This window comes from Perissodus microlepis, chromosome 8 (genome assembly GCF_051167445.1).
Source record: "Perissodus microlepis isolate ML-2025 ecotype Zambia chromosome 8, ASM5116744v1, whole genome shotgun sequence".
In the NCBI taxonomy this organism is placed as follows: domain Eukaryota; kingdom Metazoa; phylum Chordata; class Actinopteri; order Cichliformes; family Cichlidae; genus Perissodus; species Perissodus microlepis.
In genome coordinates, this window is record NC_140468.1 from 27,337,953 (window position 1) to 27,357,338 (window position 19,386).

Consider the following 19,386-nt stretch of genomic DNA (forward strand, 5'->3'; position numbering starts at 1 on the left):
TCGCTCTAAATGTTGACACCAAAGCAATATTTTTGCTGACATAAAATCTGCAGGTGTTGCCAGATAAACACAAAGGATCTGAATTAACAGGTGAGCTGGGTAAAGTCTGGTGAAAGCCTCATTGCTTCCACTTCAAGCCGTTTTAACTTTACCTCCTTCTCAGCTTCAATCTCCAGCTGGCAAATCTGGAGTTTGAGATCAAACCCTGTTTTACGCACTAGCTCCCTTTCCTGTGCTTCCAGCCAAAGGCGAGCTAGACGAACCTTAAGTCTGGCATCTGATAGGGTTGTCTAGAACAAACCTATTACTGGAACAATCAGAGACAATTCTACTACAATGGTAAAAGCATTGGACGCCAGGCAGAACTCTTTGTGTGATCTCGTGCACGAGAGAGAAGACAAGATCGAGCGCTGTTCCTGCCGCTTGAACCCCAGTCACTCTCAGTCAGCTCCCCCCTTCTTTATTGTGGTTACAACAAAGAACAGTGCCTAGTGCATAGGTTCATTAACATATGACATCTTACACAGGCATACATGTGAACAAAGAGTGCCATCTGTGTGTACGTGTAGGTATGCGTGTGTGTATGTGTGGGTCAAGATGTGACCCTGTGAACGACTCCCCTAAATCTGCTGGCCTGATAGTCCAGCAGTTCACCTAAACAAAAGGCACTTATACTTAAACAGACATAGATGTGTTTACCATACCATTAAACAGTATGAGAAGGTACAACCTCTCTCATGACCTTAGGATGTGTGTGTATATGCCAGAGCACTCTGGAATGCACACAGAGTCTTTGCAGACTACTAAGGATCAGACCTTCTATCAACATGCAATTGATTATATACCTCTAAGAATATATGATTATATATTTCTAAGCATAAATGAAAATCCACAATATAAACCTTACAGCATCACCAGTAGATCAACTGAAATCTGGTTACACAGGATCAAAATGAGGTAAAGTAGGAGGCTCTTGAGGTTCCACCAAGACGTTTGGGGGAGTTGCCATGGTCCAATTTCTCCCGATTGCTGCTGACGGAGTGAAATAGAACCCTGGTTTTGGCTTTGCTGACTTCTGGTCTGATCATCTCAGTCTGATCAGTTTCCTGCTGTGAATCCTAAGTGTGATTAAAATTAAGCTCAGGACCTGATGGCTAGATGCAGGTTCTGAAGTAGTCAAGGAACTCTGGACCATCACAGTAACAGCATCATGTTTGACTTTAATGCTGGTGTGTTTCTGAAATGTTTCTCTCACTATAGAAGATTCAGTTTAGTGCAGTGAGTCAGCACAGCTCTTGGTGATTATCAAGATAATTTTAGGCAAATGCTGAGAAAGGTCTTGTGTTGTTTTCGGGTGGCGCTGTCACTTGGTGTTCGCTCTCTCTGCGGTAGAGTATCACTTCCGGTTCCTGTGGTGTTTTTGAGTAGCTTATCTGCATTGCAATTTAATTAAAAACTTTTAGATAACTTCTGTTTTCATAGTATAATCTTAATGTGCCTCTCTGTGTACTCACTCCCTAATTTATAGCCAAAGCATTCACTCACTGTGTCTTTGCTGTTTCGCTAGCTTAGCTTAGCTCGTAGACAACTCGCTAGCAGCATGGCTACTTCACCTGTCCCTCCTGCACTTTCCTGCTCATTGTGTCAGATGTTTAGTTACTTCTCGCCCTCCTTTAGCAGTAATGATACTTGTAACAAATGTAGCATATTTGCAGCTCTGGAGGCCAGGATTAGTGAATTGGAGACTCGGCTTCGCACCGTTGAGTCACCCATAGCTAGCCAGGCCCCTGTAGCTGGTGCAGCCGAAGATAGCGTAGGCCCCGCTAGCTGTTCCCCGGCAGACCCCAAGCAGCTGGGGAAAGAGGGCGGCTGGGTGACGGCGAGGAGGAAGTATAGTCTTAAACAGAAGCCCCAGGTACACCACCAACCTGTTCATATGTCTAACCGTTTTTCCCCACTCGGTGACACACCCGCCGGGGGTCAAACTCTGGTAATTGGCAATTCTGTTCTGAGACATGTGAAGCTAGAGACACCGACAACCATAGTCAATTGTCTTCCAGGGGCCAGAGCAGGCGACATTAAGGGGAAATTTAAAACTACTGGCTAAGTGTAAACGTAAGTTCAGTAAAATTATAGTTCACGTCGGCAGTAATGACACCCGGTTATGTTAATTGGAGGTCACTAAAATCAATATTGAATCGGTGTGTAACTTTGCCAAAACAATGTCGGACTCTGTAGTTTTTTCTGGTCCCTCCCCAATCAGACCAGCAGTGACATGTTTAGCCACATGTTCTCCTTAAAATGCTGGCAGTCTGAGTGGTGTCCAAAAAACGATGTGGGCTTCATAGGTCATTGGGAAACTTTCTGGAGGAAACCTGGTTTTGTTAGGAGAGACGGCATCCATCCCACTTTGGATGGAGCAGCTCTCATTTCTAGAAATATGGACAAATTTATTAAACCCCCCAAAATATGACTATCCAGAGTTGGGACCAGCAAGGAGAGGTGCAACTCATCAAGATGGGTGGCCCTCTTCCTATTGAAAAAACAAAAGTTGTATCCAGGATGGCCGACTTCTAAATGGCCACCATGGTCACCACCCATCTTGATGAGTTTGCCCCCTCACATATACTAATGTGCCACAAACAGGACTTTAATATCACCAACCATTCCCATGTTATTACAGTGTATCCATATAAATGGCCCACCCTGTACATTTACTCTTTTTCTCCAATTGATCTTTCTGAGTTAACTTCAGTAATTACTTCCTCCAAACCATCAACGTGTCTTTTAGACCCCATTGCCACAAAACTACTCAAAGAAGTCCTGCCATTAATTAATGCTTCAATTTTAAATATGATCAACCTATCTCTATTAATCGGCTGTGTACCACAGGCCTTAAAGCTGGCAGTAGTTAAACCTTTACCTAAAAAGCCATCTCTAGACAGCTGTCTTAGCTAATTATAGGCTAAGACCTTCCTTTCATATCAAAAATTCTTGAAAGGGTAGTTGTCAAACAGCTAACAGATCATCTGCAGAGGGATGGCTTATTTGAAGAGTTTTAGTCAGCTTTCAGAGCTCATCACAGAAACAGCTTTAGTGAAGGTTACAAATGATCTTCCCGTTCGATACTGTTGACCATAATATTCAATTAGAGCGATTAGAACATGCTGTGGGTATTACAGGTACTGCGCTGCAGTGGTTTGTATCATATCTATCTAATAGACTCCAATTTGTTTATGTAAATGGAGAGTCTTCTTCAGAATGCTGAGGTTAATTATGGAGTCCCACAGGGTTCACTGCTAGGACCAATTCTGTTTACATTATACATGCTTCCCTTAGGCAGTATCAGTAGAAGACAGTATACATTTTCACTGCTATGCTGATGACACCCAACTCTATCTGTCCATGAAGCCAGATAATACACACCAATTAGTTAAACTGCAGGAATGTCTTAAAGACATAAAGACCTGGATGGCCGCTAACTTTCTGCTCCTTATTCAGATCAAATTGAGGTTATTGTACTCGGCCCTGAAAATCTTAGAAATATGGTATCTAACCAGATTCTTACTCTGGATGGCATTACCTTGGCCTCCAGTAACACTGTGAGGAACCTTGGAGTCATTTTTGACCAGGATATGTCCTTCAATGCACATATTAAACAAATATGTAAGACTGCTTTCTTCCACTTGTGCAACATCTGTAAAATTAGAAATATCCTGTCTCAGACGCTGAAAAACTAGTTCATGCATTTATTACTTCCAGGCTGGACTACTGTAATTCATTATTATCAGGATGTCCTAAAAACTCACTGAAAAGCCTTCAGTTAATCCAAAATGCTGCAGCAAGAGTCCTGACAGGGACTAGAAAGAGAGAGAGTATTTCTACTGTATTGGCTTCCCTTCATTGGCTTCCTGTTAAATCCAGAATTGAATTCAAAATCCTGCTCCTCACATACAAGGTCTTAAATAATCAGGCCCAGTAGCGGTTTTAGATACGGGCGACACGGGCGGTTGCCCGGGGTGGCATCGTGGTGGGGGGTGGCATCACGGGCATTGGCAAAAAAAAAAAAATGCTCGTACTCGTGCTGCCCCGACGTCAGCCAGCGCATATTGGGAATGGCATAAGCACCGATTGGTTTTCTATCTCCCATTTGCTGGGAGTAAGGGCACCCTTCGTTTGCGAGGTGCGCCTGCTGCTTGCGGCGCAGAGAGGAGAGGGCGGGGCGGCGGGGGATTTTCTGACCGGCAGGAGCAGCATCTAATAACCAACTCGCAAAGTAAAACAAAATAAAAACAAACCAACAAACGCGAAAACACCAGGCATTATGATACAGACTTGTAATTTGCACCGGTGTTTTTTCGAAATTCTATACACGAAAAGTGAGCGCGAGAGCCCTCGGTGCACCTGCTTGCTGCTGAAGTCAAAGTAAACTTTATTGTCATCTCCGCTACATACATTCCAGTATACAGAGAGAAGAGACGACAAGGCTTCAGTTACAGCAGTGCAAGTAAACAAACAATATATATAAGAAGAGTAAGAAAATAAATGTACACTTTAGGACTCGGGGTAAAGGGATCAATAACAATTTAAAATTGACAGTTTGATGATTTCAAGTCTCACACACAACCCGTCGAAAGGGGAGGGGGGCCTGCTGCTTCCAAATAGAGCACATTTCATTCATAATGATGTAAATCCAAGCCCATTATGTATTCATGATTTGAATCCTGGGTTGTGTGAAATCTCAGAAATGCACCCTAGACAAAGTGAATCTGTGAACTAAGGTGTAGGTCTGTTAGATTATGTTGTGGAGATCCTCGGGTTGAGGGATGGGTGTTCATACTGGAGTGCAAAATTAAAACCAATGGAAGATGGACAAGAAAAGTTCAAAGCCATCAGGTGCTCAGTTTAGAAAAAAGAGAAATGGTAAAAATAGCAACAGTAACAGACTAAACTCCAAACAATACATTATGTTACAGATTTTAATATTAATTAGTCATTGTCAATTGTTGATTTGTCCTGTTCTCATTGTATGACGAATTATGATGGCTGTTTGGTAGCCGTTTGCATACTAAGCATACTCTCTCTCTCTCTTCATATGTGTGTGTGTGTGTGTGTGTGTACAACAGTTTTATGTTAATGTACAATCCTTAATATGTTTTGTGTGTGTGTGTGTGGGGGGGGGGGGGGGGGCACCAGAGAGAGTGTTCGCCCAGGGTGCCAAACAGGCTAGGACCACCACTGATCAGGCCCCATCTTATCTTAATAACCTTGTAGTACCATATCACCCCATTAGAGCACTTCGCTCTCGCAATGCAGGCTTACTTGTTGTTCCTAGAGTATTTAAAAGTAGAATGGGAGGGAGAGCCTTTAGTTTGCAGGCCCCTCTTCTGTCGAAACCGCTTCTAATTTGGATTCAGGAGACAGACACTATCTCTACTTTTAAGATTAGGCTTAAAACATTCCTTTTTGCAAAAGCATATAGTTAGGGCTGGATCAAGTGACCCTGAATCCTCCCTTAGTTATGCTGCAGTAGGTGTAGGCTGCTGGGGTACTCCCATGATGCATTGCGTTTTTCCTTTTCAGTCACCTTTTTCACTCACTGTGTGTTAAAAGACCTCTCTGCATTAAATCGTACTTGTTATTAATCTCTGTCTCTCTTCCACAGCATGTCTTCTATCCTGTCTTCCTTCTCTCACCTCAACCGGTCGCAGCAGATGGCCGCCCCTCCCTGAGCCTGGTTCTGCCAGAGGTTTCTTCCTGTTAAAAGGGAGTTTTTCCTTCCCACTGTCGCCAAAGTGCTTGCTCATAGGGGGTCATTTGATTGTTGGGTTTTTCTCTGTATGTATTATTGTAGGGCAGGGGTGGGCAACTCCAGGCCTCGAGGGCCGGTGTCCTGCAAGTTTTAGATATCACCCTGGGTCAACACACCTGAATCAAATGATTAGTTCATTACCAGGCTTCTGGTGAACTACAAGGCATGTTGAGGAGGTAATTTAGCCATTTGAATCAGCTCAACAAGTCATCCTTACGACACAACTCCACTTTCTCATAACTCAGAGCATGAATGAAATCTTGTAAATCAAAAACCAATGCTTAAATACAAGACACTGTACAACATTGTATCAAACAAACGAGTTGTCCACAGCTGGATGAGATCCTGGATGAGCCCCCACTTGTGTTACGCCTCCTCATTGACAGGAGGGGGTAACACAACAACTCCAATAAGTCAGTACAAGTGTTGTAGCAGATTAGAGTTATTTGTGAGAAATAGGTAATTTCCCAAAAAACAGTATAATAACTATAATTCAGAATAATGGGATTTTACTTAAGTTCACATGCGTGTGAAGGCAGACAGACACACACACAATGGAAAAATCAGGAAACATGGAACAGTACACAAACGACAGTGTCTCCAGGGTACCTTAAAAAGGAATGAGCATGATTATAAGCAGCCTATGTCGATCATTATGCAAAAATTAACTATGAGCCAGAATTTTCTTCTTTTTGTTAAAACTTTTTTTTTTCATTTATATTCAACTTACTCTTAGCTGCTGTGTGATTTCCCTACAAGTAGAGAGTAGCCATACTTTTATGAATGGGTAGTATATACACCCTGTTTGACTCCAATGTCACGTGGTTTACCTTACTGCGACTCCTGGCAAATAGCTCCACCACTTCTGTCCTAAACTGGTCGTGGTTCTTATTCAGGAAATGATGAACCTGGAAAAAGATGGTTACATTATTTTTTTTAAATTAAACATTAATACGCACACTATATACAACAGGGTGGTCAATACCTGATAAGTGACAGGTCCAGCATAGTGGTAAATAGTGAAGACTGGCAAAGGGTTCCTGGGCTTGGCATAGTAAGGGCTGTTTCCATGATGGTAGTGGCACTTCTGGAGGAATGTGTGGTCAGTGGCCTGTCAGGGACATACCCCCACAACCATCCCAGAAGAACAATTAAGCTTTACTTCAAAGTTAAAAAACAAAACAAAACAGAGATGTAGAGATAAAGGAAAAAGCACTAGAGATTGTGTACAAAAGATAGGAGCACCTTGAAACATGAAGCTAATGTGAATGCCTTTTTACCTGGATTCTTTTTAACAGTCACCAGGGCTCTGGTTGCAAAAAGCTATCCCACAATTCACTGGTTATTCCAGGCAATTCTGTTAAAGGAGGTCTGTGGAATCTCTGCAGAGGCCCCTTTACAGCAGTGTTGATTGTATTAGCACCTCTTGCTTGCACACACTGTGCAAGCTAGCACCGGACAAAACAGTTACTGTATGTGCTATATGTCATGTATCTTGTAGCCTTGTAGCCTATTGCACTTGTAACTCGTTTTTGTTGTTGTTGTCACATTTAATTTGAATAGATTAGAATATTAATTTATGTTCCACATTACAGTTTGCAATATTATTATATAATTTTTGCATAATTGAGTTTATTATATAATTAAATGCTTCATTATTATTTTTCTCAGAATTTTATGTGTTATATTTAAGTTGTTTACCATGCCATGCTGTGAGAAGTAATTTTATTTCATACCTCGCTTTATTTACAGTGGGATTTTTTAAAGAGTAACATGCTCCTTCCTCCTCTTTCACCATGAATTGCAATGTGTCCACCAGACTTACATACCGCACTAGATGTGAGAGGGAACCACTTAAATACAGAGTCTTTGTCACATAATGGACTTTTGTTGCATATGGCCAGCCCCTTATGTCTTTCTCTTTTAAAACATTTGGTTCATGACACCTTTTGTTAACTGTTCACATATACATTACTGCTGTTTCACTAAAAATGATTTTTGAACATTTTCTGAATCATTTGTTCTACGTTATACTGGCCTATCTTGAGGTTTCATGTGCACTATTTTGTTTGCAAGTTAAAATGAGGAAATTTCTACTTTAAGCAAAGGAAGGTTTTGCACTATTATTTCATGATTTTGCATACTTGATATTATATATTTAACTAATTCATTATTATTTACCTTTAGGTATTTATTATGGGATGCGCAGGAGGTAATTTTGGTTTCTACCTGGCAGTGTTTACAGTGGGACTCTTTACCGGATTGTAACATGGTCTCAGTATCATGTGTGTCAGGGAGATGAAAGGCAGACATGTGGGGGGGGGGGTGCACAGTTCTGGACTATATACATATGAACAGTAACTCAGTATTAAAAAAATATCAAATATATAAATATCAGAAAAAAATTGTGTTTTATATTTACAGTGTGGGTTATGGGACATAAATTAAATCTTGCACAGTGGTGATGGTAGTTTGTGTAGTCTATGTATAGAAGTCCTATATGGTACAAAACCACTGCCAAGCAGCTGGGTGAGACAGTGACAACAACTGGTGCGATTATTCGTAAATGGAAGAGTCATAAAATAAATACCAACCACCCTCAGTTTGGAACTCTATGCAAGATCTTACCTTGTGGAGTTTCAATGGTAATGAGAACTGTGTGGAACCAACCCAGAACTAATCGGGAAGAACTTGTTAATGATCTCAAAGCAGCTGGGACCATAGTCACCAAGAACACCACACTATGCCGTGATGGACTGAAATCCTGAAGTCCCCTTGCTGAAGAAAGCATATGTACCACAAAAGCGCATCAAATCCGACTTTTTTGACCCTATGTGACCCATATCCGATCATGGTATGACAGTGTGAACGGCACAAATCCGATATTTTCAAATCCGATCTGGGTCACTTTCGTACATGGTACTGAATCCAATACATATCTGATGTTTTAGAAAGCGACTGCTGTTTGAATGGTCATGTCGCATTAAATCCATCTTTTATGTCACTGACACAAGACAGACGCCAATTATCAGCGCCAGAGAAGCGCCCGATAAGACATCGCAAACGCTTCCTGGCCATCCAGTGTAGATGTTAGTGAAACTGTTGGGAAGACAACGTTGGAGAAACGTGAACATTTTATTTGTACTGTATAAACTGCAGATTCTGACAGAAATGCTTTGTTGATCAAAGCATCTGATGAACAAACTCCAGCATGAAGAAAAGCAAACTTTGGAGCTGCTCCATCCACCGCAGAAAAAAACAGCACACATAAGTCTCATTTCATATATTACATATTTTTATCAAGCATGAAACATATTTGTGGTCTTCTTTTGCAGCTGGTTCTGTGAGGACTAGAAACATTTGGTTTACAAAACCTGTGCTGGCAAATGGTATGGGGACTGTATTTAATTTTAGATCACTTCAGTAGTTAATTGTACTACTGAGCATTCACAATACAATAAGTCGAAAAGTTATAGATTCACATGATTTGAGAGTTGTTTGTGTAGACTTCATTGAAGGTTGTGTGCAGAAATGTGGGAGTGAACCAGAGCAAGGTCAAAAAACAATAGCGTTCACAGATAAATGCTGCCTCAGATACTGGAAACTAGGTAACTAAGTTCTCCCCGGTTCACAAAACAATTGAGTCCAAACACTGCTCACCCCCCCTTTATAAAAAAAAAAAGAAAAGAAAGAAAGAAAAAAAAGTTGCTCCTGAACAGAGTAACAAAAGGGACCAGTACATAAAAAGTCATAAATAGAATCTAAATAAAGTTAGTACTGGACCAGATATTAAGACAACTGTTGCCCCACATGGGAGGTCAGGCCGTCAGCCAGCCTGCCAAGGCAGGTTTCTCCCAAATATTCAGGTCCCCTCTGGTTCCGTGTTCTTCTTAATCATCTTGTTTACAAACTCCAAAGCCTCATTTGGATCCTCAAATCTATGCCTCTGACTGCTTGACAAGGTGATGTGTAAAGCGGATGGATATCTGAGGCCAAATTGATGTTAAAACAGGAGTGTAACTTCTTTTTCACTTTGGTGAAGGCAGCCCTCCGCTTAGACACTGCCAGAGTGAAATCTGTGAAGATGAACACCTTTTTCCCTTTGTAAAGTAGGGGGGAAACCTCCCCACCACAATAATCATAAGTATTTGAACACTGCGATTTTGCAAGTTCTCCCACTTAGAAATTATGGGGGGAGGGGGGGGGGGGGGGGGGGTGTGTGTCTGAAATTCACATTGTAGGTGCGTTCTTACTGTGACAGACAGCATTTAAAAAACAATTCAGGAAATCACATTGTATGATTTTTAAAGATTTTTTTTGTATTGCACTGTTGCACATAAGTATTTGAACACCTGAGAAAATCAGTGTTAATATTTGGTACAGAAGCCTTTGTTTGCAATTACAGAGGTCAAACGTTTCCTGTCATTGCTGACCAGGTTTGCACAAACTGCAACAGGGATTTTGGCCCACTCCTCCACACAGATCTTCTCTAGATCTGTCAGGTTTCGGGGCTCTCGCTGAACGACATCAGCGGACCGGGGGGTGGCTTACTGGGCTTAAGCCCGGGTTGTTTTTTCAGAATCTTTTGGGTCTTTTGGAATGTAATTTGTTTCATAGTTAGATGCCTAACTAGATGACAGTTAGATGACAACTGTATAAAACAAAAACTACACACAATATTCGAAGCACATAGCGCACAGTCGTAAATTCCCCCTAATTTTGGTATGATCCGAGCTCAGGCATTTGGCGACTGAGCACAGCAAATGTGAGCGAGGGGGGAGAAGCTGCTGCCTGCGAGTTTGCTGTAGGAGAAGTGCAGACAGGCAAACAGAGGAGAGCTTAAGTTTGAGCAGGTACCAAAGCAAATCATTCGTACTGTACAAATAATGTAAATATGACGGTGTATCACAAAAGATTAATATCAAACTGATCACTTGACCCATATTACGTTACTTGAACTTCGAGTGAATCAACAAATGGCGAAATGAAAAGCCGAACAACAAAGCTGTTTTTTTAAAGAGTCTTAGCTGACATGTGTGTTTATTTCAGTTGTTACCTTCCACGGCCAAACAAAGCACTCTAAATCGGTTTCAGTTATGTGCTGATGAACACAACAATGGAGAGAAGGGGCTTCTTTCAAAGAAAAACCTCAGGTAAATGTTATTTTATATATTATGCTTTGTATGTTGTTCAATATATTTCTATGCAAAACTTGTTTTGTTTTAGATAAATAAATATTGAAATACCTTTTAAATTAGTTAAATGTCAGAATAAAGAGAGAGAGCTGTCTCTTTTTTATCACCCCAGTATATATACACTAAGTTTATTGTGTCTTTAACTAAATAAGAAAACTCCAGACGATTCCATTCTGAGCTTAAGAAGCTTCTGATAGGTTAGTAGAGTCCATTTGAGTAAATTGGTGGCACACCTGTGGATGCATATAAGGCACCCCCAAAACACAGAGCCTGTTTCTTTGACATGGGAAAATCAAGTGATATCAACCAAAACACCAGGAAAAGAATTGTGGCCCTCCATAAGTGTGGCTGAATTTTGAATACAATTTGGGTCCATTTGCAATTAAGAAATACAGACAATTTCTCTCTTTACTCTTAAATTTAACAAATCTGGTTTTTATATTTATATTTTATCAATAAAAAAAAAACAGTCTGATTTGATGTTTTACAATTAAAAAAGTGTTTGTGTTTTTATCTGAAGAGTTTATAAATATCTGGTTTCAACTGTATATTTGATGATGTTGGTGTTTGGCTTGATTGTCAGCACAAAGATGGAGAGAGAGGAGCAGAGAGGGAGATGGAGAGGAGAATGAGGACAGAACAGAGATGGAACAAGAGCCAGGTGAGACAGACATGTTAGTCAAATGGTTGTTTGCCAAAACTCATCAGAACATGCATCTAGTACCTAGTGTATCTTTTTAGGTTTGTTATTTTTCAAATTCTATATTTATTAAGTTATGCAGGCTTGTTTGCACAACAAGGCTAAATAGTTATGTAAACCTTTCTGAATCTAAATAGTGTACTTTGGTAGAATTAAAAAATAAGTGTAGTGCAGGTCTATGATGATTTTTTAGTGTTTTGATTCTGGTTCTGTTTTGGTTAAGTCCTAAGTAGTCGTGATTTTGAACTGTTGTAGTCCTGTTTAATACCGGATCAGTTCTGGCTGAATTGGGGTTTGTTCTGCCTTGCTGCTTAATTAAAAAACTAGTTTAAGGTGTCCTGCATATGTAATATATATTTTTTCCTATATTAAGTTATTCTTTTTTGAACAAAACTCAAAACACAGCCTAATAAATCTTTCAGTCCTTTCAACCCTCCCCCCATCCCACATGCATACTATCCTTTAGGGCTAGGCCCCGGGTGTATAAAATCTCTGGCTCCGCCTCTGCTGAGCGACACAGAGTTTCAGCTCCCTCCAAAGATTTTTCATTGGATTTAGGCCTGGAGACTGGCTAGGCCACTCCAGAACCTCGATATCCTTCTTACAGGATAACCACTCCTTGGTTATCCTGGCTGTGTGCTTTGGGTCATTGTCAGTTGGAAGACCCAGCCACGACCCATCTTCAATGCTCTGACCGACAGAAGGAGGTTGTTGCTCAAAATCTCACAATACATGGCCCCATTCATCCTCTCCTTAATACAGTGCAGTCACCCTGTCCCCTTCACAGAAAAGCACCCCCAAAGGATGATGTCATCCTTCTTTTTCCTCCAAACACAGCAAGTGAAGTTGAGACCAAAAAGTTCTATTTTGGTCTCATCTGACCACATGACTTTCTCCCAGAAGGGCCCTGGACATGTGATGACTTGAGAGGGGAACCTTCCATGCAAAGCAAGACTTGAGACCGTAGTTGTGTCCAAATTCATGGGCTGCATCCTCCTGAGGACCCGGCCTTCGCGGTCTATGTGGGCCGGGTCCTCAGAAGGTCGGGTAGGCCGGAAGTAAACGGCTGTGAGATTGGACAGTCTAGCCTTCAGATTTGCGTCACCGCTGTCTCGGTGGAGTTTAATAAACTCGGCCGTCTGCTCCTTGCTATCTAAAATATAACAGGGCACTGGTGCAAATTCTCGACCATCTCACACTTCTGTTTAATCAGTTTTCTGTTTGACGTTTATTCAGCTGTGTGAAAACCACCCGGATTAATACAATTTTATTTCATCTAATCTAATCTAATAACTTTAATGTCAGCCAAATCGATTTACTCACGAACAAAAAAAACACTAAAAAAAGCCAAACAATAACATTTTTAGGTTATCTAAGTGACTTATATATTATGTTTAACCTGAGTAGCGAAAGACCGCAAAGAGCTGAAAATGATGTGCCGGGAGTTTGCCGTTCTCGGCGGCTCCAGTGACCCTCAAGCTCCTGGCTAGCTATCGAGCTGGTGGGTAGCAGACGTCTCCGAAAATGTCGGAACACTTTTGCAAATGTGTGATATGTTGGTGAACCGAGCAGATATTTGAAGTTTACACAGCTACATTCTCACCTGAAAATATGTTAAAACTTTATTTTGTGAGCCAGAAAGAGTAATAAGAGTAATATTAAAAACTTAGTAGCAGCCGCCATTGTTGAAAACTGGAATTGGCTGAATTCTGGGATATGGTGGACCACCAAGGACACACCCGACCCATCCTTCAAATTCGGGGAAAAGGAGGAGACATTTGTCGGCTGCATTCGGAGGAGCCTACGAATTTGGACAGCCTTCGTCGCGTCGCTGTGACGTAATCGGCCTACAAATGCGGCCTCAGGACGATGCAGCCCACGAATTTGGACACCCCCATGACAGCGTAGTGTTCTACCGACACTGACCTTTGACACCGTGGTCCCAGCTCTCTTCATGTCATTGACCAGCTCCTCCAGTGCAGTTCTGGGCTGATTCCTCACCTTTCTTATCATCAGTGATACCCCAAAAGGTGAGATCTTCCATGGAGCCCCAGTCCGAGGGAGACTGACAGTCGTCTTTAGCCTCTTCCATTTTCTAACAATTGCACCAACAGTTGATATATTTTCACCAAGCTGCTTGGCAATTGCCACGTAGCCCTTTGCAGCCTTGTGGAGGTCCACAATTTTGTCTCTGATGTCTTTTGACAGCTCTTTGGTCTTGCCCATCGTAGTAGTTGGAGTCTGACTGACTGTTCGGTGGACAGGTGTCTTTAAAGAGCTCAGACAGTGGCTACTAATTTAGATTAATAAGTGGAGTAGGAGTGGACTTTTGAAAGACATATTAACAGGTCTTTGAGAGCCAGAATTCTTGCTGATTGCCAGGTTGTAAAGTACTTATGTGCAGCAGTGCAATACAAATAAATTCTTTAAAAATCAAACAATGAATTCTTGAATTTTTTTTAAATGCTGTCTCTCACAATGGGAATGCACCTACAATGTGAATTTCACACCCCTCCATGATTTCTAAGTGGGAGAACTTGCAAAATCGCAGGGTGTTCAAATACTTATGTTCCTCACTGTAAACCTCTAATTCAGACACAGACCATTTGTAAAAACAGTACAAGTGTGGACCGTGGAAGCCACCACAGCCCTACAGGACTGTTTTGACAACACGGTTTTGGGTATATGTGCAGAAGGATCAGACTTGGAGGGCCACACATCTGCCATACTCTCATACAACTTTTGTACTGAGAGTGTAACAACAACAAAGACTGTTAAAGTGTTCCCAAAACAGAAGCCATGTCTCAACAGCGAGGTGTGATCTCTATTAAGAGCATGTGACAATGCCTTCAAATCAGGAGATCAACAAGCCTACAAAGAGGCACGCCAATCTCTGCTAAAGGGCTGAAAAAAGCCAAGCGCAAATGCAAACAGCATATCGAGGAACATTTCTGTCATGGAACGGACATATTATAGTTGTTTAGAAGTGTTACTACCACCTAGTGGTAACTAAGCAGGATGTCTTTTTTGTAGAGGAAGTGGTCTACAGGAAGTAGTGTGCTCTTCTGCTGCTGCAGTGAAAAAAATTGTAATCTGATGGCAATCTCTGCAATCCTGGTGTTAAAGTCCACAATATTGGCTTTATCCTATACATATAATGTGTATTAGTAACTATTTTGGGTTAAATCATGTGGAGGCAGGTATTTTTTCAGCAGATGCTTCATTTATGGTCATGTATCTTTCACTAGAGCAATGTTATTCTCCAGTGTAATGGAACATGTCTTCATTGTGTATTTTGTATTCCTTTTTTTTTGTACAGTTTTATAAAAAAGAGAGAGAGTTTATTTTTCATCATTAAATCCTGCCAAACACAACAAGCGGCCTGTTTCTTGGAGGATGAAGTGCTGGGAATAAAGAATGTTAAGCTAGCTGTATAGCTGAAATTACGTTGCCTGCAACAAACTTTAGTGAGGACAGCATAATTTCAACAAAACAACTCCAGAAACTAGTGGCAGGGGATCAAGACACTTACTGGCTACACAGATAATCGCACACAAACAAACTCTCCGGATATCACCTTACCCGACACCCTAAACCAGTTCTTTGCTCGCTTTGAGCAAACTAAACAGTGATACCAGTAGCAGGAGGGACAATATCCCCATCCAGCTGGAGCAGCATCAGGTGCACTGCGCAGAGTCAATGCGAGGAAAGCAGCTTGTCCAGACAGTGTAGCAGGAAGAGTGCTTAAAGCATGTGCAGACCAACTAGCAGAGGTTTTCACCACCATCTTCAACCTCTCACTGCTACAGTCTGTAGTACCATCCTGCTTTAAGTCAGCCATCATCGTTCCAGTGCCCAAGAAGAACACGGTGAGCTGCTTGAATGACTACCGTCCAATTGCTTTAACACCAATAATCGCCAAATGTTTTGACAAACTTATCATGTCACACATTAGGGCTGTCATTCCTGCAGACCTCAATTCATACCAGTTTGCATACAGGGCAAACAGGTCAACAGAGGTTGACATAACAGTTCTTCACACAACCCTCACACATCTGGACAGTAGTAACAGTTATATGAGGATGCTGTTTGTGGACTTCAGATCCTCCTTCAACACAGTTCAACCCTGCAAACTGGACACTGGACTTGGGAGAGCACACCTCCTCCACCCTCAATCTGAACGTAGGCATCCCACAGGGGTGTGTCTTCAGTCCCCTCCTATACTCATTTTTTACCCATGACTGTTCTCCAATTCACACCAGTAGCACCATTATAACATTTGCTGATGACACTACTATCATAGGATAGTCGAGAACAACAGTGATTCAGTCTGCAGAGAGGCGGTTCAGCATCTGAGCAACAACAATAACCTGTATCTGAACACAGCCAAAACCAAGGAGATGATAATTGACTTGAGGAGAACAAAGCGATTGGAGCACTCTACCCTCTACATCGATGAGGAAGAGGTAGAAAGGGTAGTGTCAATGGAAAATTGTACTTAGTTGTCAGTATAATCTTTTAATGATATAAGTTTGCATATGGTAGAATGCTGCATGTAATCATTTGTGTTTGGAAGTATATAGTTGGTGGCATATTGAAAGAATGTCTCATCCTAGGAGGTCTGTAACAACTTTGTGTACATTCCAGGGTGTTCTGGCATTCACCCCCACATCCTAGGAGCATGGGAAAGGTTGTACCTTCTTTTATTGTTTTACGGTAGGATAAACGTAGCTATGTCAGTTTTAGTCTAACTGCCTTTTTTACATATAGATGAACTGTTGGATTTTCCAGACCAGCAGGTTAAGGGAAGTCGGTTATGGGGTCACACTCTGACACACACACGCACGCACACACACACACACACACACACACACACACACACATACATATACACCTCCACATTCCAATGTAAGGAACAAACACCCACTGAAGTATAAATAAAGACCAGGGCAGTCTCAGAGTTGCGAGTCCCTGAGCCCTCAGTCTCGTGCGAGAGCTCAGAGCTGCCCTTGCTAAGCAACAAGTAAAACTGTGTGTTTCTTTCATCTGATTCTCAGCTGAAGAAGTGTTTTAGAATGCATCTCTTGACAGGTAGAAAGCTTCAAGTTCCTCGCGGTCCATATCTCGGCCAACCTTACCTGGTCCACAAACATTTCTCACCAGGTAGAAAAAGCACAACAAAGGCTGTACTTTCTCAGGAAGTTGCATCAGGCCCATTTACCTCAAAAACAGCTAATTAACTTCCACCACTCCACCATCAATAGCCTTCTGACCTACTGCTGTACACTCTGGTTTAACTGCTCTACCATGGAGGACTGCAGCGGTTGCTGAGGGCAGCAGAGTGGGCAATAGGCACTGCACTAACCTTCCTCAGAGACTTTTATACTGGCAGACTTCAGCGGAAAGCCGGTATCATCATCAAGGACCCCTTGCACCCTGGACACTCACTTTTTTCCCTCCTTCCCTCTGGTAAATTGCTACAGGTCGATCAGGTCAACAAACAGACGCAATAAACGTTTTTACCCACAGGCTGTCAAACATGCCTAACCTCCACCCTGATTGAAGGTTAACTGAGCTGTTAACCTTTTTGGATATTTTCACTGTATTTATAAATAACATTCCCACCTCTATTTATAAATCGTACTTATTATAGTATAATGCAACCTCTAGTCTTTACCTCTTACTCAGTGTGCACTACCACTGATTATATTGCACCTTATATTAAACTGATCACTTGCTCCTTGGACCTGATTCTTTATATTGCACCTTACAGCTTATATAACTTGTATACAACTTGTCTATATCTGTGTGTGTGTGTGTGTGTGTGTGTGTGTGTGTGTGTGTGTGTGTGTGTGTGTGCGCGTACCTGCGGGAGGCAGGTCTGGTCGTCCAGTATGCGGAGGATGCCATGTGGCTTGGAGGAGATTAGCTCCAGACAGGAGTGGAAGTGCTTAAGTGGTACATGATGCCAATGGATGTGTTCTGCACTGTACTCCTCCTGCAGGACACAGACACAGTGAAACAAACTGACGTCAATTAAATGGCATGAAAACATTTATAAAAGATGCTCACCATGCTCACACATAAAAAGTTACAAATCCTGATTTTATTTTTAAAAAATATCAGGAACTAATTTCTGCTACATGGATGGCTGCCAATCCCTTGCTCCACTCTCACTGGTGAATAAGACCCCGAGATAAACCCATGCACTTGAGGCAACAACCTCTTCCAAGAGTTGAAGTTCGCATTCAACCCTTTTCTAGCTAAGAACCATGTTCTTGAACTTGAAAGTGCTCATTCCCCCTCCTCTACACTTTGGCTGCAAACCTTGTCAGTGAAAGCTGGGGGTCACCACCTGAAGAAGACAACAGTACCACATTATCTTCTGAAATTCTTTGGGCCAACAACATGAAGAGCCTCCACCACTTGGCTATGCCTAAATATTTTGTCAATAAAAATTATGAATGTAATCAGTGACAAAGGGCAGTCCTGGCAGAGCCCAACACTCACCAAAAAAATCCTATTTAATGCCAGCATTACAGACTATTCTCTTTCTGCAGATGTACAGGGTCCAAATAGCCTGTAACAATGGGCCAGACATCCCATACTCTTCCAGCAAACCCTACAGGACACTCCTCACCCTGGCAAATTGGTCCCAGGTGAGAGGCTAGACAAAGAGCAAATCGTACAACCCATCTATGATGTTGTAGGTAAAGCTCTTAAATCTTAAAGGCAAATCTTTTTTTTCTCCCAAAAGGTCAACTGAATTTAAATGTTACATTAAGTTGAAGCATTCAGCAAGTCTTGTGAAATATCTACAGGGATTGGGGATTTTCTTTTTCCTTTTTTCTTTTGTAGTAATTCAATAATTTAATCAAGTTATAGCATATTATTATGATATTTCTAAATAATTTATTCAGAATACGTAGAACCCGCTTGTAATGGGTGATTCTGATGGTTGATAATTCATGGGCAGTATACAACACACTGACCTGTTCCTGAGTGATTACTGCCTTGTTGACAAAATGCTGCAGATGCTCATTGGCAAAGTTGATACACAGCTGCTCAAAGCTGTTCACTCCCAGGTTCTGCATAAGATCACAGGACCATTGTGAATTTATCTGCACACGAATATGCTTAATTACTTGGACGTTTCCAGACCAAAGTCCAAACTGGACACTTACCTCAAATCCATAAATGTCAACTATGCCCACGGTGCTGTCCATTTCTATGGGACTCAGCCATTCATTAATCTGCTCCACCAACCAGTCAAAAAGAACAGAATACAAGGCTTTAGCAATGGCATCTCTAGAGAGGAGAAAAGAAAGGAAAACAGAGATAAAAGTCACTTTACTGCTCTCAGATAGACTGACAAAAAAATTCAAGGCTATAGAATTGAAAGAAGTGGGTTTCAACCATGGATGGTATATTAAAAGAAAAACTACTTTTGAGTGAAATTATAGGAAAGATATTGTAATTTTTGAAGCTAGACCCACATCTTGATAGAGTTTAAATATATCTCTGTTCTCAGTTGCAAACATTTTGTCCAGATCTGTGCCCACATTGAAAGACCAAATTATCCTATAAACAGAAACTTAAATTAGTGGTGTATAAACACCCTTGTATAAATACTAAATAGACTCAATGCGTCACTTTGCTTTACCTAGGTGATTGAAACG

At 41.4% G+C, this 19,386-nt stretch overlaps 1 protein-coding gene across 1 annotated transcript in view; it reads right to left on the bottom strand.

The window, feature by feature from the left end:
• Window positions 1-18,948, bottom strand: part of myo15b (myosin XVB) — a 99,962-nt gene extending 81,014 nt beyond the window's left edge. Inside the window, exons 1-5 of the mRNA XM_084938459.1 lie at window positions 18,892-18,948; window positions 18,700-18,795; window positions 17,574-17,705; window positions 6,798-6,923; window positions 6,643-6,720 (exon numbers count right to left, since the gene is read on the bottom strand). Coding sequence (XP_084794585.1) covers window positions 6,643-6,720; window positions 6,798-6,923; window positions 17,574-17,705; window positions 18,700-18,795; window positions 18,892-18,933 — 474 coding nt within the window. The 5' untranslated portion in view covers window positions 18,934-18,948. The remainder of the gene's footprint in view (window positions 1-6,642; window positions 6,721-6,797; window positions 6,924-17,573; window positions 17,706-18,699; window positions 18,796-18,891) is intronic.
• Window positions 18,949-19,386: the final 438 nt, after the last annotated feature.